Raw genomic sequence first — 25,707 nt, forward strand, 5'->3', positions numbered from 1 at the left:
AAAAATAATTGTTACGGATCCGGAAATTTGCAACGTACATGTAACAATTGTAACACCTCTGAATTTGCAGGCGTCCATAGGCTACGGAGACTGCTTAACATTATTACCTTACCATATGCTTGTTTGTCAACAATAGGCGGGCCGTATGCTTTATGTCAACAAAAAAATACATACTCGCTTCCAGTACCAGGTCCAGACAGCTCCCAATCCTGAGGATAGTGTTCAAACGCTGGTGGCCCAACATGACCGCCAGGATGGTGAAGGTCGTGAGAGTTCGGTGGGCCGGCGGCGTGGGGCCGCACCACGACGGTGGAACCGGTGGGGCCGTGGGACGGCGCGTGGTAGATAGGGGCGTGGGGGTTCTGGAAATACATACTCGCTTCCAAGTCCCGGTCCAGACAGCTCCCAATCCTGAGGATAGTGTTCAAAAGCTGGTGGTCCATCATGACCGCCAGGATGGTGAAGGTCGTGCGAGTTTGGTGGGCCGGCGGCGTGGGGTCGCACCACGACGGTGGATCCGTGGGGGCCGTGGGACGGTGCATGGTAGATGGGGGCGTGGGGGTTCTGGAAATTAAGGTTTTTTTTTATCTAACGACGGCATTCTCGCAATAGTTTTTCGATAAAATTCGAACGGAAAGAGCTCTAACGATTTTGATAAAATTTGCTATATGAGGATTTTGGGGGGCGACAAAATCGATCTAGCTAGGTCTTATCTCTGTGAATGGGGTTGAGTTTTTATATGTTTTCCTAGCAAAGTTCAGTCTCCCAGAAATTGTACTGATACACGTACGAATAGGTAATCCGCAACTCGTGTCGATATAAAACACTTCTTTCGGTCGTGTTTTAATTCATCACCACTCGTTGCCGATTTCCTACATACTTTCCGTACTTATATCGTAAATAACTGTTTTTATCCAAATACGGCAACGCAAAAGGAGGATTATGATTTTAACCGGTATGTATGTGGGTATGTATGTATGTATTTATTTACAACTTACCTTATGGTGGTGCGTAATCAAATGATGGTGGTGATGGTACTTCGTCGTATGATAATTATTGTGGTACCACGAGCACAGCTTGAAGATATGGCTCAGAGCAGGGAAGATGAACAGCAGAAGCTTCAGGAAGATCTTCTTCGCTGTCGTCACTCCCATGATGAGGGGAAGAACGAATACCAGCTTTAGAGCTATCAGCTTAATGACCAGTACTATCGCTATCGCTGCCGTTATCAACTTCTTCTTTATTTTATCTTCTGGAAAATATAAGATTAACATTTCTTTACATATTATCTGTTTAATTTTGAGTTCTAGGTAGACACATAAAAAATAAACTAACTTACCTATAAAATAAAACTAATACTAAATAAAATTAAAATACTTCTAAGAAATTGGGCCCCTTTGGCGTGGTGCCGAGGACGCTGGCAGCATTTCCCCGCTGTATTGCGATGCTAATGCGTTGAGCGAGCTGCCAGCTCTTCGGTCACCAGTGAAGTTTTAGTTACGTAGATAGTTACTGAAAAGATTAACAATCATATTCTGTCACCCAGTTTCATAAAACTGGAGAGTATTTTGATACCGGAATGGCGCCGTACGCCCCCCGCCCCCGCCCGCACCTTCCCCACCACCCTTAGTCGTCTAACCCCGTCGCCCCCGTACCGCGCAGGCGAGGAGTCATTTAAGCGGTCGCTCTATAGTTGAATAGAACTATCAGACACAATCTAATAGATTTTGCATTTGGACAGTACTGCCGTTCTCCCGTATTGCACTACATTCCTTGAACTCAATTTTTCGGATGGTTGTCAAAGCCCGAAGACTACTTAGAAAAGTATGTCGGAAGCGGGAGATGAATATATTTATTTACTTACTTATCTTTTTGAAAAACAGCCTCCCTTCCCCCTGGTTCTGTCTTGGCTCCAGATCTATATGCACCAGCGCTCCAGTTTTCGTCAGGGCTCGTGGCGATATCCTGACTGATGCCCCATCGAATAAAGTTTCTGGTAATGTCAGTTTCATGTCGTGAGTGACCAGGAAGTTGATGCCTTTGTCGTATAGCGCGTCCGTGACTTCTTCGAATGGACTGGCTGGAAAATTCAAAAAATATTCTGTTAGACTTGAATTTGAAATCTGAAAAAGACGTGAAAAGTGTAATGCCGGAAAATTGGTCCATTTATGACAATGTGGTTGATTAGTTTTTGGTGATGATAAAATTGAGATATTGGAATTGAGATATTTATTGATAATTATGAATAATTTTATATGTCACATAGTATAAATGAAATAAACAGAACTTAATGATCAGCAAATTGATATGAAGGAATAGAAAGTTCATAGAAATCTGTTTTTTAATTTCAAAGATAATTTAATCCTAAGATAAATATTGAAATACTCCAGAAAAAAAGATATAGGTCTCAAAATAGTACCAACACCTATGAGTTTACCTACCTACTACATTACCTATTAATATTGTGTAATGATTAAGAGCCAACAGGAGTGGTCATTTCTCCATACAAACGTACTCCTCGTTTTCCTCCGTGGTTTTTGAAGCTAGAGCAATGTTTTTTTCAACACAGATTAATATTGTAAATATTTGTGTCGGACCGTTTTGCTTTTTTTGATATTTTTGTTTTTTAAGGCGCTAGAGCCCTTCAAAAATGGCCAAAATGGCCTAATGGACTATGCCGCAATGAGAGGCGTGGCATTCAAAACTGATATCAATTAGCCAAAAAAGCAAAACGGTCCGACACAGATAATTTCATAATCATTTAGATTTCCAAATTTGGTTACGATTGGTTAAGTTTTGGAGGAGGAAACAGAGGAGTACGAAACCTCGATTTTTGAGATTTTTACGCAGGATTTTTCGCCTTGTCCTTATCGCACTACTTTTAGGTGCCGCTTCCGTTAGCGAGACGGGTATATTTACCTAAAATATTTAAAACTCAGCTCCTGTTTCGTCTTAACCTACAAAAGTTGTTACTATTATAGGTTGTTACAAAGTATATCAAGATACATTAATGATTAAATTTCTCCTGTATTGTCATCTCAAATACTTTCTTCCGTATTTACACGTTCTAGATTCTATTGAATGTTGTTACGTGATTTTCTCTTTTCAATATGACGTGTTGTCCCAGTTTTCCATTACAAAATACCCCTCATTATGATTGAGTTACGTGTTGTCATGTAGGTAAGTATTAAAAGGAGTAAGTTATTTATGATTTTTGAGATAGCTTGAAGGATTAATGAAGTGACCTGAAAATTTTTGATCATGACGTGTTTAGATACTCAAAATAAATGTTTTTTTGCTCATTAACCTTTTCTGTAATGTTTAAATTAGGACCTTTGGCAATACTCATTATTAATTATTTCAGTTTTAGAAGTCCATAGATAACTATAGTTCGTTTTTTTTAGCATTAGAAAGAACTCCGCAGAAGCAAGCGTGCAGTTTTTATCAGGCTTGTTAATTGTTAATAATTATTGAACTATCTAATGTAGCATGGTCAATACAATAATTTACTTCAAATTGTTACCGCTAAAAGTGCCAGATTTAGAACTACAAGCGAACTTCTGCGAAGTTCTTTCTAATGCTAAAAAAACGGACTATACGAGTACATTACACCTTAAGTCATTCTTACAATATGGTGATTTTATTTGAATATACCGGGTGTGGTCTGTAACATGAGCAAATAATTAAAACATAGATCGTATTCCTCAAACGGTGACACTTTTGTTCAACAACTTTTAAAAATTATGAAGTATTTAGACTCCCTATTTTTCATACAAAATAAATATTATCTTCAATGGACGTCATCGCCACGCCATATCATTGTGATTGACATTGCTTGTCACGCCTTAAAACATAACAAAATTCGCAATACATTGCGTCTTAGAATAAACTTTAAAGTGTATTAAAATTCAAACCACGAGTTATTTTTAAAACTCGCTGAACAAATGTTGGTCAGTATGAGGAGTACTGCCTAATTTTTTGCTCATATTACAGGCCACACCCGGTATAAATACATTTTTTTGTACTTATCAAAACTTATAAACTGAACCTAACTAAATTATAGTATACTAATTTAATAATAATAAAACTCAGAGCTTTTTAGATCTCAATGTAATGAAATGGGTACTTATAATCTTGAACACTACTATACTCAGTTCTAATATACAGGATGTTTGGAACATCGTTTGCCAAATTAAAACGGCAGATAGCTTGAGTCATTTGCTATCTTCTCATGCCTAGAAAAACAAAATTGGCCATGGTTTTTTGTGTAAAGTGTGGTGGAATTTACGAAAAACTGTCAAAATAGAAGTGAAATTTTTTTTTGCACCAAATTAAAACATTCTAGGCCTGAGAAGATAGCAAATGACTCAACCTATCTGATGTTTTAAGTTGGCAAACGATGTACCAAACACCCTGTATAAGATCATTTATTTATACAAAGGACATCGAAGCGCCTCTGATGAAAAGTTAGAATTAAACTTATCAACCTTAAGTTAAGAAAGATGGAAAAAGAGCTAAAAACGAAATCACCTTAACAAGCGAAAACTTTCTCCCTATATCTAGCCGACTTTGTGTGAAATCAATATAGGAAATGCATTATCTGCGGCATCTATTGTTTTTTTTTTAAATGAAGGCAAGCTATGGAAAGTGCTATTAATGAAGTTTACAAAAGAAAGTTCGTAGCATTAGACATCTAACTTCTTTGTAAATATTTTTGTATATCCTAGGCCCAGGCGGAGATGGCGGGACGACTTTGACGCCTTCCTTAACAACTGGCCGGAGGAAGCGCTAAATCGGGAGTCATGGAGAACCAGGGGAGAGGCCTTTGCCCAGCAGTGGGACACACAAATAGGCTAAGAAAAAAAAATCCTAGTATCAGGATGAATTCAGTACCGTCAACTTGTGCGCTAAAGTCAAACATTACCAATATTCCTATACAAGTTCGATAGAACAATTATGTATGTACTTATAATGAAAAACCGGCCAAATGCAAGTCGGACTCGGAAGGGTACCTACACGCAAAAAACGGCAAAAATATCACGTTTGTTGTACGGGAGCCACACTTAAACATCTATTATAATAGATGTTTAAGTGTGGCAGAATATATTCTGTTTTCAGTATATGTTGTTATAGCGGCAACAGAAATACATCTTCTGTGAAAATTTCAACTTCCTAGCTTTCACGGTTCATGAGATACAGCCTGGTGACAGACAAATAGACAGCAGAGTCTTATTAATAGGGTCCCGTTTTTACCCTTTGGGTACGAAACCCTAAAGGCACTCTGGTTCAATATTTAAGATTATGACCCTAAAAGCAGTTCGATAAGTTCCACGTTACGAGCAAGTGTGTTGAAAAGAATATTATACCATTATTGTATAACTGTAAGAATGGCCTAATCGCATATAACCATCGTACTGATTTTGGCCTCAGCAATTGGACAACGCAAACATTGCGGTGCACCGCACTTTAGATGTCACAGTGGTTGAGTCGCGAAGGTTTTACGAGCTTATATCTAGACCAGACTGAGTGACTAGCATTCCAATATTATCGTGAAAACTGAATAATACTCCCTTATCTTATAAGTGATAACTAGCATGGTTACCCTTTGTTCTAAATACTTTAAGAGCCCTTCAACGTGCACACTAGCGCCACAGCTAAATAACCGTAATTATTTAAATTTAACGAAAGATATTGAAAAAACCGGGCAAGTGCGAGTCAGACTCGCCCACGACGGGTTCCGTACCATAATGCAAAAAAAAAAAACGGTCACCCATCCCAGTAGGTACTGACCACTCCCGACGTTGCTTAACTTTGGTCAAAAATCACGTTTGTTGTATGGGAGCCCCATTTAAATCTTTATTTTATTCTGTTTTTAGTAAGTATTTGTTGTTATAGCGGCAACAGAAATACATCATCTGTGAAAATTTCAACTGTCTAGCTATCACGGTTCGTGAGATACAGCCTGGTGACAGACGGACGGACGGACGGACGGACAGCGAAGTCTTAGTAATAGGGTCCCTCGCTCGCACTTGCCCGGTTTTTAATTTAATATCTTTCGTTAAATTTAAATAATTACAATTATTTAGCTGGGACGCTAGTGTGCACGTGGAAGGGCTCTTAAAGAGCTAGGGAGCTCAGCTGAAGCTTGCCCAGAATGAATATTTATACGGTCAATCTCCGCTGCAAGCATTTTAACCCTAATATCCTTAAACTTTACAGTTACCATAGAGAAATATAGATAATATTAAGAATACAGTGCTCACTACATACATACATCAGTTTTCGTACCAAAACGATTATTACCTATTTTCGCAATCAACATCTAGCATCGAGTAGCGGAGTTATCAGTTACAGTACCAGCTCCTTGATTGCTAGAATTCTCGCAACTCACGTAAATTGTATTGAACAACAATTTACAACTAACATTAAAAGCAGAATGAGTTGAAAATAGAGTTCCAGTTATAATATTAGCTGAAAATTTAGCATTAGACATTTCGGTCGTCGGAACATAATTATATTGTCACGTAGCAGTACTGATAATTCCGCTACTCGATGCTAGATGTCGACAACGAAAATAATAATAGTCGTTTTGGTACCAATGTATTTTTTTCTCTATTTATATACTTAATTCAAAATATAACTTATTAGCTATAACAACATTAGGATGGGTAGATGAATATAATGAAAACACTAGCCTACCACACACTTGATCATATACTATGCAGTTACCTATTTGAAGAAAACCAAATCATTGTACTTACATATTTAAAGCACTTTTTCACACTTCATAACTGCACTATAAATATAACATTAGTGCTATTTAATTCGCTATCTGATATGACCTACAGACACATAAATGCATCTTTCTTGCGGTGTTACAATGTCATTCAAGATTCCTTTGTAATCGAGAGATAAATGTAAGTGTTTGTTACATAGTTGTTGTTTAGTTAGTTAGTTAGTTATCCTGGGCATTTTCCGGAAATCGACAACCATTGTGCCTATTTTGGGTGAAAACGAGCTTGCACTAGGTACTCTAGCCACCCCAGCTCACGCTCGTCCATGAAACCTAGCAGTGTCTTCAGGTTGCTAACTGCCTCCTTCAGAGTGCATGGAGTCCCTGGGTATTGGTTCCTGTATACTTCTATCTGTTTACAGTGTATGAGGATATTTTCGTAATTATTCATCATGTAAAAAAACTGACAATCACAATATAAATTCCTAAAAATTTACCATGTGTAATTTTAAGTGACATTGTATATTGTGAGATAAATAAATCATATCATATCATATCATATGTTTTGCTAGTTGTTGTTTAACTCCTTGTGCTAATTATTGCTAATTATAAAATGCGGTTGATACCCATCATGAAGTGAAAGATTAAAAAATTGTATTTAAAAGTGAAATCTCGAGTGGTTAAACAAATTTTGCCACCGAGTGAACTAAAACACAACATTGTGCACTAAGTACACCAATGCGAGGAAAATACTGAATACTACAAATATTACAAATCAAATCCAAATAAATAATGGTTCACTTCTCTTCTGCTCTGCTGGATTACAACCAATACTATTGATTCCTGCACATCTCCTCATTTGCGCTCATCTCCACCTCATTGGAAAGTCAGCCTAAATGTATATCTAAGTTTCTTCTTACTCAGTAATGATATTCATAACAAGGACGACACTTAAAGCTTCATTTACATCGCTATTTAAAACTGAATCTTATATCTGCTCAGTTAAAGTTAAATTTAAAGTAAATTATAAAATCCTTATGTCTAAGAATTTCTTCGCCACGGTTCATTAAGTGTAGATCTCTCTCGAGACCAACAGTTTGTGTAAACGGTAGTGGTTCATGCACCATTGCTGTTTATGAGTCAGACCAACAACTTAGTTGCTAAAGTTACATTATTATTCAACTTTGAGTTTTAACCCTAAAAAATTTTGGATCTGTAAGTTATATTAGCCTTTTAAGTAGGTACGTTTAAGTAACATGGAAAGCAAGTCAAATACAAAAAAATCGCCTCCTACCAAAATTTTCTTTAACAGTTCAGTTCAGTTGGACGTAGTTACGCGAAAACGTTCCAACCCACAAGTCACTCGAAAATGAGTTACCATAACCAGGGTACTATTTTTGACATATTACATCATGTGCACACAAAGATGCTAGTATTTTTAGGTTAGTTTCATCAATAAAGTTTGACCCAAATGTTCCAACCCACCATTATACCAAGGACGTGTACTCAAAATAAAGTAAAAACATTACATGCATACTGAAACACATTGTTAAAAACTCCTTATAGAATAACATATCGTTATAATGTTCCACTTGTCTTGAAACATTATACTAAATTCATAAAACGCACATTTAATTTTTTCTTAAATGATCCATGTATGTTGGAACGTTTTTGCAAAATCTTTATACATTTTTTATTTCTGCAAAAATGTTCCATGTAATTTGAAACCTTTTAGATTAATCCATACTGTTTTTTTAAGCTGCGAAGACTGTTCTAAATAAATTGGAACATTTTATTATAACATATTATTTTCTAATTTTTTGCTATAAACGATCCACATATACTTGATCCATTTTTGCTATTAAATATGTTCGAGAAAAAAAAAATTTTTTTACCAAAATAAATAACTATGGTATATTTAAGTTTATGTATTTAGTCAAAACAATCAATGGACTATTTACAATAAAGGTGGCAACATTATTACTCTTTGCTCTCGTAAAATGACAGCACCAACGAAACGCACATGTGAAACGAAACGCCGCCGCGGACCTACCTGTCATTAAATGTCATGTAGCTGGTTTGTTAGCGCACACCGTTGTATGGGGACCTTGCACTTTGTGACTATGCGCTGAAACTTGGCACAGTTGATTCTTAGCTGGTCTTGAGCAGATACAGACCGGGGAGACATCGAGAGCCACCTCTCAATTAGTGGGGGGGGGGGGAAGTTCAACACTGCCGCGCTTCACTTGGAGCTGCATTTCTCTAAAACTATACCTATTAGGGCATGTAATATATTATTTTCGGATAAATTAAGGACAAGGAATCTACTTTTAGAACAAAAAATGCCCTTTCGAACAAAAAAGTGAGTAAAGTAGAAAAGACTAAATAACGTATTTTACATTTTTTTATAATAACATTTAAAAAAAAAAAGAGTTGCAGGAATCTGAAAAAAAAATGCCGATGTGCCGCCGACATATTTATGAATATGGAATTCTTAGAGATTTTTGATTAAAATAACTCATTTTTAGTTACTTTGTCAAATTCGATCTCGTCGAGATATTAATCTCGATCTCGAAAGTGTGACTCTCGAGATCTCGAAACACCCAACCTCAAAAAAAACAAAAAATTAAAATATTATACCCAATCTCGATTCGGATATTTCGTGCGAGATTTCGAATCGCCAATCTTGTACCTAAAGAATTTTGTAAACCCATGACCATGCAATAAAATAAATTTCATATCAATTTCAATTTTGAAATATTAGAATCAAAAAGTTCAAAATAGATTTTATAGGTACATAACTTCAAAAATGTGTTCCCTCTCAACCCAAAACCCCTTGTCTCTCAGGATGATCTAGATATTTTCACACAAGACGGTTTATCGATAACTTCTTACATCACTAGATTCTTCTTCCTCGCGTTATCCCGGCATTTCGCCACGGCTCATGAGAACCTGGGGTCCACTTGACAACTAATCCCATGATTTGACGTAGGAACTAGTTTTCAAGTAAGCGACTGCCATCTGACCTTCTAACCCAGAGGATAAACTAGGCCTTATTGGGATTAGTCCGGTTTCCTCACGATGTTTTCCTTCACCGAAAAGAGACTGGTAAATATCAAATGATATTTCGTACATAAGTTCCGATAAACTCATTGGTACGAGCCGGGGTTTGAACCCGCGACCTCCAGATTGCAAGTCGCACGCTCTCACCGCTAGGCCACCAGCGCTTCTTACATCACTAGATTCTTCTTCTTCCTGGCGTTATCCCGGCATTATTATCGACATTAAATGTCGACGATTGCCCATCACTTTTCTGCCTGTGTACTTATTTAGAAACTTGACTCCGCCCTTAAAATTAGTGCGATAAGTACAACTGCAGCACAGGCGAAACATACTTATTTACTTACTTACTTACTGCCGTGGCGCAGTGACCCGAAGTGGATCTTGGCCTCTGACACTAAGGAACGCCATGCTTTTCTGTCATGCGCCGTTTCTGTCCAATCGACGGCACCGAGCTCGTTCAGATCTTTCACGACCTCATCGCTCCAGCGATACCTAGGACGCCCAACCGGTCGTCGACCCTCCGGACGGCCCGAGTACGCTCTCCAAACCGCTCGATCTTCACCCATACGGACCACGTGCCCGAGCCATCGGAGTCTTGAGGCTTTCGTTTCTCCGACTATATTGGGCTCGGCCACTAGATCTTCGATTTCCTGGTTCCTGCGTAGGTATCCTCCATGAGCCATCTTCTCCGCGAGTGGGTCCAAGTATCTTCTGGTAGATCCTCCGTTCAGCCACCAGCAGTGCGTATTCCTCTCTTTGTGTTAGGGTCCAGGCTTCGCATCCGTACATCAAGATCGGTCTGATTATAGTCTTGTATATACGGAGTTTCGTCTTTCTGGTCATTAGCCTGGACACCAACACTTTAAGAAGAGCAGCTGTGCACCGGAACGCGTTCTGAATTCGGGTTTGGATCTCCTCTTCCCTCCGATTGCTGTCTGTGACGATACACCCAAGATATTTAAATTTCTCTACACCTTTGTAAGAGGTTTGTCCTATAGTGAGATCTTTCCTACAAATAGAGTTATTTCTGTATCGCTTCATATGAAGGTACTCAGTTTTCTCCCGACTAATTCGTAGGTCAACCTTCACTTCCTCTTCCTCAACGAGCAAAATGACGGTGAAAACGGGAGTCGGCCTAACAGACCGGTTTGATGTCGGTACGGGTCTCAAGCAAGGGGATGCTCTCTCTCCCATACTTTTCAACTTGGTGCTCGAATATGTCACCAAGAAAGTTATAGCCTCTGGTGGCGGAGTAGAGTTGAACGGTAGCCACCGAATTATTGGGTATGCAGACGACCTAGCCCTTCTGGGGGAAAACGAGGCGGATGTCCGTAGGGCTGCTCAGAGCCTAGAGGCCAGGCGAAACATCCTGCGTAAAAATCTCAAAAATCGAGGTTTCGTACTCGACTGTTTCCTCCTCCAAAACTTAACCAATCAAACTTAAATAACCAAAAAGAAGAAAACAATGTTATATGCTTTAGGTCAATTTAAATTCATTACATACACTTAAATTCGTTTTGGAACGTTTATGCATAATTGCTATTTAACAAGTTTCATACAAAATTAAATTTAGCGAAAACGTTTCAAACTCGTTTTACCTATTTATATGCCCCTTGTATTATGTATTTACAAAAAATATGCATATCATTCAATAACCAGTTTGGCATTCCACAGTAAAACCAATAGTATTTGCCTGAAATAATTACAGGGAAAAAGTGTACCGCTAAAACACAAAATTGCGTTTATCTCAAAATGGGGTCGCTGTGGGTTGGAACGTTTTCGCGTAACTACGTCCAGTTATGTTCTTATGTTGTATTCAAAGTTGTTTATAAAGGCGTTTCATTAAGTGCAGATCAACAGTTTGTGTAAGCGGTAGTGGTTCATGCACCATTGCTGTTTATGAGTCAGACCAACAACTTAGTTGCTAAAGTTACATTATTATTCAACTTTGAGTTTTAACCCTAAAAAATTTTGGATCTGTAAGTTATATTAGCCTTTTATGTACGTTTAAGTAACATGGAAAGAAAGTCAAATACAAAAAATAATCGCCTACTACCAAAATTTTCTTTAACAGTTCAGTTCAGTCACAAAACAGATAGGTACAGAAGTCAATCACATGTATGTACTTCACTTTTCATACCTACGCTCGGCGGTCGCTCTAGGGTTGTTAACTATAGCTTATGCACAAAAAACTATCGTGGTAGTGGCACTCGTATCAGCTCGTATCTATTAGTTGTTTGATTTATTGTTGAGGATGGAACGGGAAGAATGGAAATATAAATTAATAATAACTAAAATATTTTAATTTTAAAGTCATTGTTAAACTGGTAGTTTAAAAAACGACAATTCACCGTTTAATGTTGAATTTAAACAACCATCTACTAAACAGTTATAATAACTTTTTTTTTGTTTCTCCATTATTGCACAAAAAAGTTCACAGACGCGTGTCTCAAGCGGATAGCATTCGCGCTCGCAGTGGTCCCAACCGGTCCGAGATATCGTGTCCGTGAGCAGTGTCTATGTGTGCGTTGCTCGAGCGCGCTTTGTATGTAGATTGATTTCTGTACCTATCTGTTTTGTGGTTCAGTTACCTACTTATGTTTTATGTTGTATTCAAAGTTGTAAAGGCGTTTCATTAAGTGAAGACCAACAGTATATGTGTAAACGGTAGTGGTTGTAAAAAGGCCCAAAAAGAAAAACACTCTTGTTGACTATACAATTATGTAATAAATTCAATAGCGGTGTAACTGTTCTAAAAACTTGACAATATTTAGTACCTAGCGGCCAGACGTCATGTTTCTCGGAAAAATCTTAACACCGTGAACTAAGATTTTCAACACACGGTACAGCGACATCTAGCAGGCAATTTGGCAACTAAAATTAACTTCTTGCGAATCATCCTAAGAAATACATATACATATACAGTGGTTGGGTAGTGGTTCATGCACCATTGCTATTTATGACTCAGATCAACAAGTAATTGTTAATGTTATTATTCAACTTTGATTTTTAATAGGTAATGGTCGATTCGCATGTTGTGAATGTTGTGATATCACACTATTATAATTCATAATCATATATATATATAAGTATTACTAAGACATATTAGTACCTATTGTTTAATACTACACTAGCACGATCACTGTGTTTTTTAAGTGTTTGTCAAGTCTGTTTTAACCTCTTAGGGTTCAATGTGTCAATTATTATATGGCTTATTACGTCATCAACATAGGGTCATTACACTTTTCAGGGTCAGTTCACTGTCCAGTGCCAGGGTTTTTAGGGTCAGTTCACTGTCCAGTGCCTGTTTCCGTCCACTTGGCGTAGTTACCACAAAAAGAAAAGCCTATTATTCGATAATTGCGTATAATTTGAATGCCAAGTGGACGGAACAGGCACTGGACGGTGAACTGACCCAATGATCCTACCTGATTCGGTCAAATTGTGCAACAAATTATAGCCAGCATTCAATGAATGTAGTATGATACCTTTGGGTATGGTGCTTTACGTACACTAGTGTCCCATGCCCTCCCCCTGACGCAACCCTCCCTTTTAGCATGAAATATGTCCCGGTTGACTGTTTTTTTATTTTTTGGGGAAAGTATACAATATAGGAAAAAAGTGTCAATGAAACAAATAATCCCTATTATAGTAACAGCACCAGTCATGGGACATTTAAGAGGAAATTTGGAGTATTTATGATATTTCCCTTATACATGTAAATGGTCTACCGCTTAGCGTGTTAAAAGATGAAAGTCCTATCCGTCTTTCATGTTTTAGGCGTGTTGTATCAAAGATACTGCAATTAGTTTCCATATATTTAACAAATTAAAACTATGCTTTTTTTCTCCAGTCATGGACACCAAAGTTCCAGTAATGGGCCCCCGGTAATGGACGTGGATCCAGTAATGGGCCCCCTATAATGGACATTGCTCTATCAGTATAAAATATTGAAATGGGGAATAAATTACGGCAAAATAAAACAATTTTTGGTATAAGCTTTTATCGCTGAATGTATTTTTCTTTCCACAGCCAATTATTATTGTATGGATCTACCATCGAGAAAATTCTAATATACCCTAACACAATTAGTTAGGGTTTAATGCGATAAAGTTCCCATGGCCACCTCCTGTCTCCATCATCAGATCAGGTCCATGTTATCATAATATTGCATTATCATCCGATTTGCATACTTAATTACGTACTTACACAAAATTTCAACTGAATCGGAAATCGAAAAAAGTGGCTCAAATTCAGCTACCAAGATTGGACCCACACTAACTAACAGGGCAAGTTAAATAAAAGTTTGGAAAAACGATATTAATTTATCCGAAGTCCGAGAATACCTCCTGATTGACATATTTCTTAACTACATTTTATTTCTGTATTGTTTAAACATGAAATTATGGCATAGCAAGCATCATTCTGTCATTTGTCCCATCATAGGAGGTACGCAGTTTTACAGCTCCTATAATGGGATTGGGCCAAATAGCACTATTTTTTTACATCTGTGGAGTCACAACATAGTGTGTTGTATACCTTATCTCATGGTAAATGCAATCAACAAAACACATTCTAGTTTTCATCAAGTATTAATTAATTAAAATTTAATAAATTAACTTACCTCTCTTAGCGAAGTTGTTAAGAATTCGTAGTGGTATTTTTTTTCAGTGACACGACAACTTTTAGGTTGACGCCAATTTCTTAAAAAACAACCAAATTTAATAAAACTTCAAACTGAAACAGCTCTAGGACTCTTATTTATGATAATATACAGCCAGTGTTTATAAACTACTTTTAGATACTTATTTTAGAGGAATTATGTTTTTTGTCCCATTACTGGTTCCACGTCCATTATAGGGTCCACTACTATATACCCTTAACAAAAAAGGTTATATTCATTTTGATATGACGCACCATATTAATGTTATGGCTAGATGAACTTCGACAAAATTTAGCAGTTGAAAAACTTGTAGAAGATCAATATAACATAGTACGTGATAGTACTGCAAATCATACAGGAGAATAACTTTGCAAGCTTATTTTCCGTATAAGATTTTTTTCAGTACTATCACGTACTATGTTATATTGAACTTCAACAAGTTAATACATGAATATGGTGAGTCTTACCAAAAGTTGCATATAACTTTTTTTGATTTAAATTTATTAAGGATTATTTCTTACCTTGACACTTTATTCCTAACTCTAATACTTTTCTCAAAAATGAAAAAAACCGTCATCCGGGACATATCATGCTAAATGGGGGGGTTGCGTCAGGGGGAGGGCATGGGACACTAGTGTACGTAAAGCACCATACCCAAAGGTATCATACTACATTCATTGAATGCTGGCTATAATTTGTTTGTCTTCCCCATACATTAAAACACAACTTGACTGAATCATTCAGGCATTTCGTACACACGATACTAAAACAGTTTCCGTACTATGGCGTGTCCGCCTTGAGGTCCTACGAACCTCGAACGAAGTTTTGCCTCCCTGTCGTACTTACGTATGAATTTAGAAGAGCGATAGAGATGCAAAACTTCGTTCATAGTAGGCTCCGTGGCCAATAGAAATACAAGCAAACTTGACTGTGTTTATCATAATCATAATACCTGCGATATAGGTAATTAAAAGTAAAGTAAAATTAAATGTTATATCAAAAAAACTAGTCTCCATTATTTTGATTCAATTGACAAATGGCAAAATCGAAATGCTTTTTAAGCCACGATTAATAAAAAAGTGTAAAGCTAAAATGTTCGCAAGCATCCAGTGAATCACTCTATTTTCATATTTATAGTCATTTTATAATTTTTTTAATACCTACATAATTTAAACTAAATATTTTTAATTTATATTTATGTATGTCCAGTTTAAATTAGAAAGAAATATGAAACAGTAAAAAGTACATGCCTTGAATGTACTACTATTGTGAGCAACTTTGATGAAAAAATCATAATAAATTATTATTTTCATCTAAAATTTCGCAAGAGCAAGACATATGTTGAATCTATTCATTAACACAGCTTCCATATATCCGCTACTCACTTTCCAAACTAGTTTTACTCTCCTGCTGTAAACTCTAGCTATTATCTCCAAAACTCGCTAAACGAAGTCGAAAGCATTCGTGATAAGTGAAAGCAAAACAAAACTAAAACTACCAGCCAATAGCAATCGACTGTCAATCTTCCTGCTACTGGTTTAAGATTCCATTTCGATTGTGCTCCACGGTTTGTCATGTTTTTTTGTTTGTTGGTTCTTATTTGAAGGGATGTAGGTTCAAAATAAGACGGTGAAACCAATTGAGACACTCATTCATAATAATCATAATTTTGGCATAACACGTGTTGCTTTATATATATTGTTGTTTAAAAATGAACTTTATAGTATTTACAGTAGAGGTGAAATTGGATTTTTTGAAATGGTGCTAGTCATTTGAACAATAACAATGAAGTACGTTTCTCATGACAGGTTGAACTGTTAGATCAGTTATGTACTTAGTAAGACACAAACTGACACAAAAGGTGTTTCGAAGAAGTCAGTACATACATACATAATACTGACAATACTGATAACTGGCACACTGAACGGAGCAGATTACTGTATTTGGTAGTTGGTAGAAGTTGTTACTAGAGACGGCGGATGTAACTAAACTATATTGACTAAGTTCCTATATGGCTCGAGAAAGCTACAGGAGATGACGTCATCAAAACTGATATCTTTACACAATATTTTCTTCAAAATCCCCACTAAAATTATTAATAATATACATAGTTATTACCAGACCGTCTAGCATGAGATGCGTTATCGCGCGCGACTCCATACATCAAGCGCGACTTCACGTATATAGTCCGTTTTTTTTAGCATTAGAAAGAACTTCGCAGAAGTTCGCTTGTAGTTAAATCTGGCAGTTTTAGCGGTAACAATTTGAAGTAAATTATATGTATTGACCATGCTACATTAGATAGTTCAATAATTATTAACAATTAACAAGCCTGATAAAAACTGCAAGCTTGCTTCTGCGGAGTTCTTTCTAATGCTAAAAAAACGAACTATAGACTCGCACGCGAGAACGCCACTTATCCTAGACCGCCAGGTCCATGGGGTACCAGCGCACGCAAGTTGTTTGCAGAAATCGCGAAGCGTCTGGTTGACGTAACTGGTGACCGAAGAGCTGTCGGCTTCCTCGCACAACGTATCAGCATTGCGATACAGCGAGGAAATGCCGCCAGTATCCTTGGTACAATGCCCCAAGGGCCTATTTTAGATTTCCTCTCTCCAGCTCTTCGGTCACCATTTACGTCAACCTTTAGATTTAAGCTAGTTATTAACTTAGTTTAGTAGCACCACTGTATATTTTTTATGTAAATAAATGGAGTTATATCCTATTTGCATAGACTCTATGTAAATTAGGAAAAAGCAAACCTTTCTAACCCTTGCACCCTTGACTTCAAAGTCTTCAAACAACGAATGATCCATTGTCAGCGCCAGGAAAGCGGGTCGACGTACATTTTATGTCCATAGAAAGTCCCCGAGCCTCTGAACGGACACTTCTTCATGTACCTACTTAACTTTACGTGACATGAGTGTTGAAATATGACGCATTGTGACGACCAACATATTGTTTTAAACCAATATGCTCCTTATTGTTATTTAGCTAAGATACAAAGCGATGTGTGCATAGATATAAACTATGGATGAGCGCATGCATACGAATTGCCTGTTGCGAGCTTCATGTCAGCAAAAAAGCGCCATCTGTTACACACTGCGTACAACTACGTGAGCTCGACTCTCGCGATAACTTTGTACGGGCGTACAAGGCTTGTTAAGTTTATTCGCGGTTTATATCAGAGGAGCGTCGAATAAGTTTATGGTTAATCAAAACGATATTTATTGTATTAAAATGGGCGAACTTATCCTTCTAAGTTTCCGTTCTTCTACGTTATTTCGTGATGTCATTATCGTCTCAGGCGGCAATGCAATATTTTAAACATTCGCGCCGTGCGGTGTGCCGCCCTGTGTAAAGGCTCCTCTTCACGTTGGGCCAACGCCAACGCCAACGAGAGACGCATTTATGCGTTAGAAGGAGCAAGTGATATTGCTATCTCATTCTACCGCATGGCTGCGTCCCTCGTTGGCGTTGGCGTTGGCCCAACGTGAAGAGGAGCCTTAAGCCGGCTCTGTCAAGGTCGACAAGTTGGCCGAGCTACTAGCTACAGCAGTACAGTTCGATAAGTACCTCCCGAGCTTTCGCGGGTAAAATGCGGCGAACAACTATTTCTGTCAGTTTCTTGTTTGCAAAACAGGTAGAGTAAAAAAGAAGGAATCTATACAGCAATACAAACTAACTAACTATTTTGGCTCAGTGATCCAAAGAGAATCTTGGCCTCCGAAACGAGAGCGTGCCACCTGTCCACAAACATGATGCAAAAATATAAGTAGGTAATGGAAAGTAATAAATACAGCGATGTGAATTAATCGGTGTTTGAAAATGCGCGCTTTGTTCCTAGCGCTCACCTGTTAAATTTTTTTGAGTTTTACCTACAGTTAATTAAAAACTTATACCTGACAAGAATTAATATACTAGGTACCTAAGTCAACGAATAAAACAATAACAAATACTTGATCTTGTTATTTTGAATGTTTTTAATAATTATGTAAAAGAAACGGGAACAAACTCTGTAAGTCAGACAATAGGTACTTTAATTTCGGTAATTATATCCGGTAGGTAATCAACTAATCATATTTAAGTAAATTTACCTATACAAATCACGCATTATGCATTTCTACTTCATAATAACTTCCAAAGAGAAATGACGTCCTTACAAGGTTAATGCATTAGCGCTATGACGTACGAGCGAACATCAGTTGCGCGTGAGAATGAAATAAAATTATCGTTTAAAATTGGTTTTAAGCAATAAATAAACCTAATTGGAAATTACTTACCGATGATATGAGGTCCCATTTTTTTTCTTATACTTCCTATAATGGTTTTTGCACCCTTTTACAACGCAATAAGGCATTTTTGTGTTATGCTGCGTGACAACTTTCTACTGCGCAATTCGCCACACGACTGAGCGCCGGGGTGTGATAAATGCAAATATCACACCCATGTAGCGGCCCCCTTTTTAGTGCTCGTTAGCCGCGTCCTTACGAAGTAATATATATGTCCATGGATGTGTGCATTTTTTAGAACAGCAATAGGAACGACAATTGTAGGTCAATGTGTAGCTGTTAGTATGTTAATCCTAAATTATCTTGAGAATGTTAGCCGGAATCTAAAGTTTTGCTTCAAGTATCTAAATTTAATGTACACCAATTGGGTTTAAATGTATTGTATATCGACAGTTACCTACTTTACTTTACCGGTTGATTGTGACACTCTCTAATCAAATAATATTGTAACATCTGTATACTGACATTGCATAATCTGACAATAAATGATAACTTACTTACTTACTTAGTTACACGCAAGCGCTAACTCGCAAATTCAAATTCAAATTCAATTTCTTTAATGTCAAAATAACACATGTCAAACAAAATCACAATAGAACTACAAAATATACAACTAACACTAAACACTCAACTATTACAAAACACTAACACTAAAATAAACGCGATAACCAGATCAAGGAAAGAAGAAGAAATCATTAAAACTTATACATTACAAATGTCATTATTTACGAAAATATTTAATGTTAAATTTACTGTAGAATTCCTTAACCGTAAAAAATGCCTTATCAATTAAATAGGCTTTCAACTTCTCAACAAACAGGTCATAAGAAGCCGCCTCTTTAATCTCACGGCTCAGGCTGTTAAAGATTTTAATTCCAACTACCCCCAATGAGTTGGATGTTTTCGCAAGCCTGACAAAGACAGACTTAATGTCCCTATCAGTTCTCCTTTGTTCAGGTCGACGCATCACATATTCACTTTTGTGTTTATACATGTACTTTGCCACTTCAAAAATATATAACGCATTATGGTAAGAAAATTGATGTATGGAGTTACCACTCTTTTGTTACTTATGTATATTTCTCTATGCCCGAAACATACCAACGATATCGAATCAAAAATCTAATCTAATCGAAACTAATTCCGTAAATAAATGATTTTAACTTCCGAGAGTAACGCTGCGTAACTTATCTTTGGAATAATCGTTAATGTATTAAATTGAAAGGTTAACTTCATTAATTACAGAAATTAAAAGGAAGTTATAGGTAATTGTTAACTCGGAATAGCCCTGCTGTTCTAAGATATATAGATATATTTTTACTATTAAAAAAAAAACATTTATTTCAGACATAGTCCCTCGATAAGCTAGATCGATTTTTAGCCCCCGAAAACCCCCATAATAGCAAATTTCATTTAAATTTCATTTTTTTTAAACGGCTACTGTTTAGTCTTCCTGGAGGCCCGCACCCGCAATTAAAATGTACCTAACATTGTGAAATGAGGAGATCTAAATGATGTTAGTCGCGCGTGCAAGAGCGCTGGTGGCCTTGCGGCAAAAAAGTGCGACTTTAAATCTGAAGGTCGCGGGTCCAAACCCCGGCTCGTACCAATCAGTTTTTCGGAACTTAAATATGTACGAAATATCATTACATATTTACTATTCGCTTTTCGGTGAAAGGAAACATCGTGAGGAAACCGGCCTAATCCCGATAAGACCTTTACCCTCTGGGTTGGAAGGTCAGATTCAGATAGCAGTCGCTTTCGTAAAAACTAGTGCCTACGCCAATTCTTGGGATTAGTTGTCAAGCGGACCCCGGGCTCTCATAAGCCGTGGCAAAAATGCCGGGATAATGCGAGGAAGAAGAATAAGTCGCGCGTGCATTTGCCTAAATTGGCCTCCTAATGCTGGCCATCCGTGTAGAAAATACAGAGTAAAATACACTTACCAGACTCTTCCTCATCGTTGATCTCATTCTCTTCCTCCGCCGCTCTTGCCTCCCCCTCATCCTTGCTCCCCGTCAGATAGATCACATTCGCCTCCTTACTATACTTATACACGTCCACATTATTCTTCTTAAAGCACACACCACTGCCCAAGTCCACATCACCTTCATATTTCAAACTGTCATCTATATAACTATACACATTCTTCTGCAAACAACTCACTGAAGGATTTTTCGTGCACTTATTCAAAATGTCGTCCCACAAATTATTACCAGTCCTAAAAGTCCCATTTTGGTACACGTCACTAAAAAAGGATCTACTTAAGGATTTCCCTATGTTTCTCAGTCGAGATACTATATCGTTCGGCTTCGATGTGTCATCATTTGTTTCATTTTCACTACTCGCTTTCACGTTCACTAATAATATTAAAAATATTGATATTTTTAATATGTCTCTCTCTATTCTTCTTCGTGTTTTTAATACGTCGCGTCTTTCGGAGGCCATCGTCACTGCATAACTGTTCGAAAACAATAGTCTTCTTCGCTTATATATTTTCAACTTCTAGCGAAACAATATCTGTAAGTAGTTGTGTAGGCTCATTAATTCCATTCTTTTTGGGTAAATTGTGAATATTAATTCAAGAAAGTTTTTGAGCATCAGTATTGTTCAAGTCCTCAAATCCTAGTGGCAAATTGAGCTCAGTCGCTTGTCCCAAAAACAAGTTGACGGCACATCTGTGAAATGAAACAAAATTGAATTAGACACATTGTTTAAGTTGACAAACATTTGAAATACAAACAATAGAATAGTGACAATAAGCTGCTATCATTTCCACCACGTGATTTTAAAAGGTAGTGAAATTATAGGAAATATTACAAATTGTGTTAGTCACGCAGTGAAATGTAAATTCATTCAACTGCAATTTGGTAACACGCTTTATCAATGCATGTCGTTGACACATAGGCCAATTCTAACGTGCACCGACATCAAACCGATCCGATATTAGTATGTAATGAAATCATATCAGTTAGCTGTAATTTTCGCGTTCATTTCTCTCAGACAAGCAAGTGCAAGCGTGACGGCCGCGCGAATGGCAGCTAACTCAATGGAATCAATCTAATATCGGTTTGATGTCAGCTCATGTTCCAAATTGGCCTGACCATTTCTGCTTATAAATAATTACAGATAATTACTGATATAAGTGAACATTTGGTTTCAAAAACGCAATGTTTAATTTTACTGCCTTTGCAAACTATTAATTATAAATTGGCTATCATATCTTCGCGTGACAGTAATGGCTAGAACGTTAATAAATAAAAATAATACTAAATTAAAACTAACAACCCTAAATATATCTAAAATAAAATAAGGAATATAAAAACTACTCAAAGAGGTCTCCCCGCGCTACCCGGCGCAAAGGTGCCCATCACACTCGCTGCGTTACCGCGTTGAATTGCGATGGAAAAAAAAAAATATATAGTTAGTCAAATGTGGAATGTGTAGCAAAAGAAAAATTCTAGTATATTATATTGTAGTAATTAAGTGTAATATTAACGTAAGTTATGTAATCGATGTTAACAACCTAATAACATAACATTTAAATTACGTATATTTCAAAACTGTTATATTTTATAGAGCATACTGTCATTATCACAAATTATACAACAATTAAGGTTCTTTTATAGTTGTTACATTTATTATGTTGTTAATAAAAATTAACCGCTAGAAGCGTTGAGAGCATACTTAAAATCTCAACATGCTTAGGGTGAAAAATTTTGTGTACTACACGAGATCAAATTTATTTAGTAAATAGCGCACGAGATGTAAATAATATTTACATCTCGTGCGCTATTGAGTCCCAACAATGAAGACAATTAATACGAAGAATGTTACTACCAAGCGTGTAATTAAAAGGTACTTTATAACAATCTCAAATCGCAAAACAACGAATAAACCACTTTCATCTGGTCTCAAAGCCATCGGAAAGATACCGGTACGTCCAACGCAGATCAATATGCGTTGCTAATCCCAAAAATAAATGACATCCGAATGTGGACTTAGAACTTCACAACTTTCACCGATATTCCAAAAACATTGAATTGTACAATTCATCAAATATTTCTTAGATTAGTGTTTTTAGAACATGGAATTTTTCCATTTGCTTTGAATATGTAATTGACTAAGAATCACGGAACCAGTTTACTGTGTTCCAGCTTATTGAGGTCGACAGACGAAATCACAAGTAACACCGTAGGTATACATCCGCATATATACACATTTATAACAACAATATATTTACTTACACCTATATCCATTACCATTATCATTAATGGCTGCAACGGCCCTACTTGTTTTAATCTTTGTGTTCCTTGAATATATTTTTTATCTGTTTGTAGTCTCCCCAAGCTTTTTCTTATATTGTACATATTTATTTACAACGATTTTTAGTCATACTTTTTTGATTATAATTAAATCTTTCACAGTTTACTTTAAAAACATTACCCCGTATAACTTCGATCAATTTCATTTGAAAGTGATGTTATTTCGTGTTGGTAAGTACAATGTAGAAAAACCAGGCACATAACTAGTTTATTGGCTGTACCCTGTTCCCGTTTTGCCTTCTTGACATATCAAACACGTTTCCCAAGGGCAACAATCTTTAATCAACGTTGTACTACGAAGTGTAATGGTAAGATGAGGCATGTGATCTTTTTATACAAGTATTTTTGCCTCTTTCTGCCTATATTAACTAATCTCTTCATTATTGTTATTTACTTAAACGGAACTTAATCAATTTTATTCCTTTCTAACAAAAAAGTTAAGTGAAAGAAAATAATAATAATGACAGGCGCTAAAAACGTATTCGGATATAAAACAATATTTATAAAGACAAAAATATGATAAACGACATATATCTCCTGTCATTTGTCATATCGAACGCATGATACTCGTTTTGTCATTATCGCATGGTAAAATAGACCAACATAAGCCCACGGTGAATCATCACTTGGTAGCGTTATACCTATACACATAGATAATTGAAGTTAAAAACCGCAGCCGTAAACTAAAAAACAAGTTATATGAAAGCGATACGACTACTTAAATACAATGTCAAACGTAGGATTTAAAAGTGGAGTAAATTTGTCATAGGTACGAAAAACTTTCCATTTCTTTAAGTTTTCCTTTTATTAAGCATACTTGGAAACTACTTACGATATTTCCAAGGAATATGAAGAATATTCTTTACTTGAAACGATCGAAAACTTTCATGAAAATCATTAAACATTTAAATGGATAGAGAGTTTAGGTTTAGTGTCTGCAAATCTTTTAATGGCCGCATCATTGTTTCTTTCCAACAAATATTACTTACTAAAGACCAGTTAGAAACTGGAGAAATTCCGCGTTTTGAGTTTTATGGAGTTTACGATCCGTATCCGTAAGTGACTTCACCATGGGGCTATAGCTCTAACTCATTTAAAGATACAGTCAGCAGCAAAATTTGCTAAGCGGGCGAGGTGTTCAAAATTACCTTGACACGCCCTTATTCGCGTCAAGATCATTTTGAACACCTGGCCCGCTTAGCAACTTCTGCTGCTGACTGTACCAATTGTTTATCTAAAACAAGAATAATAATATGTGCAAGCGCTTCGAGGCCTTCGAAATGTGGGCGTTTCAGAAGGATCCTGAATATATCATGGACGGATAGATTTAGATAATGAGTTATTAGTAAATAAAGAGATCGAGGTTTTAAAGACAGTTAAAAACACACAATACCTTGGTAATATTTATTTTGAGAAACGAGAAGGGAAACGATCATAGGTGGACTTAATAATAGTAATGAGGAAGTATATATAAATGGCCCAGTTGCTTTGAACTAAGCAACAGAAACGTGAAACAGAAAACAATCTTGAATTTTTTCAGTTGCTCCCTTCTGGAATCTCTGGGATCTCATCAAGAATTTTCGCGATTATTTTTCCCTTTGATTACAAAAGAGAACATTCACAATTTGCATGTTATTGGAAGCGATAGTCCGCTTCCTCGTTTCCCTAGCGATTCGTACATCCGTGGAGCAAATTGCTCGCAACTGGTTTGTAGAATGGCCAACAGACATACTTCGCGGACACACTTTTAATGCTCGCACTCGTGTTTCCTCTGCGTTTTTTTCCTTATTGCCAGACATTGTGCGTTCTGACATCGTTCTGTAGTTGTTACGGCCACGTCTTGCGAAAACCGGCAAGCTACGCGGGTAGCAAAGGTCTGGCTATGCCGCCTCCGCCTGAGCCCAGAAAAATGAGAAAGCCCTGGAGATAGCTGACCTGAACGGATATATTATGGTGGTCGTTCTTGTCTACGTGACAGCGTGATAAAACCGTGTCCGTCACTTTCTATCCCACGGTGTTAAAAAAGTGACAGTTATTTTATCACGTGGATAAAGATGGATAAAACCATCCATAATACGCCGGTTGCTAGCATCAGTTGCGTTCTCGCGCACGACTCCATCCATACATCTAGCGCGACTTCAAGTATGGACTCGCGCGTGAGAACGCAACTTATGCTAGACCACTTACGTTGCGAGGGACGAAAGAGAGAAAGAGAGGATGCCGAAGAACGTGCGAAAAAGAGGAAATTGGCTGTTCCATACTTACGTTATGGAATGTCCAATTTAGCTAGAACCCTGGAGTAACAATCAAGGAGCGTGACTGTACAAATAAAGTTGAGATATTGAAAGTTTTAATGCAGTGTCAGTCGCAATGAGAAACTGATCATTATCACACATGGAACAGGTTCCATTATCGTAAATATACATAGATAATAATGAGTAAAGGTTAGAGTTATTTGCATTCAGACATCCTTAATGCATTCGCTTTTTATAAGTGAAAGGTGTCGAGTTTAATGCATAGCCATTATTTATCTTAAGTAGGTTAAATTTAGCGCAACTTTTCAAAAATTAATTTATACAAGTCATCATCCCCTTCAATTGTAAAAATATCTTTCTTTCCTCGTTAAATTGC

The 25,707-nt window shown here is 36.9% G+C and overlaps 2 protein-coding genes across 3 annotated transcripts in view; one reads left to right on the forward strand and one right to left on the reverse strand.

Moving 5' to 3' along the window:
- LOC134675221 (uncharacterized) overlaps positions 1 to 25,707 on the forward strand; it is a 75,473-nt gene that overhangs the window by 16,405 nt on the left and 33,361 nt on the right. The gene's annotated exons all lie outside the window — the stretch shown is intronic.
- The window catches only part of LOC134675161 (uncharacterized), a 49,576-nt gene that overhangs the window by 7,513 nt on the left and 16,356 nt on the right, over positions 1 to 25,707 (reverse strand). Inside the window, exons 2-5 of one of the 2 annotated variants that reach the window (XM_063533344.1) lie at positions 20,698 to 21,429; positions 1,865 to 2,080; positions 999 to 1,252; positions 175 to 362 (exon numbers count right to left, since the gene is read on the reverse strand). In XM_063533344.1, coding sequence (XP_063389414.1) covers positions 175 to 362; positions 999 to 1,252; positions 1,865 to 2,080; positions 20,698 to 21,199 — 1,160 coding nt within the window. In that variant the 5' untranslated portion in view covers positions 21,200 to 21,429. The other variant, XM_063533343.1, reaches the window with a different exon arrangement.

The sequence above is a fragment of the Cydia fagiglandana genome, chromosome 21 (genome assembly GCF_963556715.1).
Source record: "Cydia fagiglandana chromosome 21, ilCydFagi1.1, whole genome shotgun sequence".
Lineage (NCBI taxonomy): Eukaryota > Metazoa > Arthropoda > Insecta > Lepidoptera > Tortricidae > Cydia > Cydia fagiglandana.